Source organism: Carlito syrichta, unplaced genomic scaffold (assembly GCF_000164805.1).
Source record: "Carlito syrichta isolate Samal-C Ts95f unplaced genomic scaffold, Tarsius_syrichta-2.0.1 Scaffold308169, whole genome shotgun sequence".
NCBI lineage: Eukaryota > Metazoa > Chordata > Mammalia > Primates > Tarsiidae > Carlito > Carlito syrichta.
The window spans coordinates 32,063-32,584 of NW_007252265.1; the positions used below are offsets into that span (position 1 = coordinate 32,063).

The window sequence follows — 522 nt, forward strand, 5'->3', positions numbered from 1 at the left end:
GCAGGCTCAGGCAATCCACTCACCTCAGCCTCCCAAAGGTGCAGGATTACAGGCTGAGCCACCGAGCCCGGCTCAACAGTAGTTTTAAGTATCCAGAGTGATAATTACTTAGAACTGAGAGATTCTAGAGAGAACTGTACCTTTTTCATTTCCACTCTTCTGTCTTGCCATTTCTTGTCTCAGAGCACAAATAGAAGCTTCCCGTACCAAAGCAGAGAGATCTGCACCCCTGTAACAAAAGAAAGTTTTTTTTTTTTTGAGTTGGAGTCTCACTCTGTCGCCCAGAATGGAGGGCAGTGGCCGCTCCTGGCCACCGCAGCCTCGACCTGCTGGGCTCCAGCGATCCTTCCGCCTCAGTCTTCCAAGTAGCCGGAATTACAGGCGCGCGCTACCACGCCCGGCTAATTTTTTGGATTTATTGTAGAGATGAGGTCTCGCCTGGGCAGGCGGGTCTCGAGCCCGCGGGCTCAGGCAATCCACTCACCTCAGACTCCCAAGGTGCGGGATTACAGGTGAGCCACC

General features: G+C 53.1%; 1 protein-coding gene across 2 annotated transcripts in view; it reads right to left on the reverse strand.

Annotated features, from left to right (window-relative positions):
* The window catches only part of NVL (nuclear VCP-like), a 118,783-nt gene that overhangs the window by 10,146 nt on the left and 108,115 nt on the right, over positions 1 to 522 (reverse strand). For both annotated transcript variants that reach the window (XM_008065158.2, XM_008065159.2), the window contains one exon: positions 141 to 229. In XM_008065158.2, the coding sequence (XP_008063349.1) occupies positions 141 to 229 (89 nt within the window). The remainder of the gene's footprint in view (positions 1 to 140; positions 230 to 522) is intronic.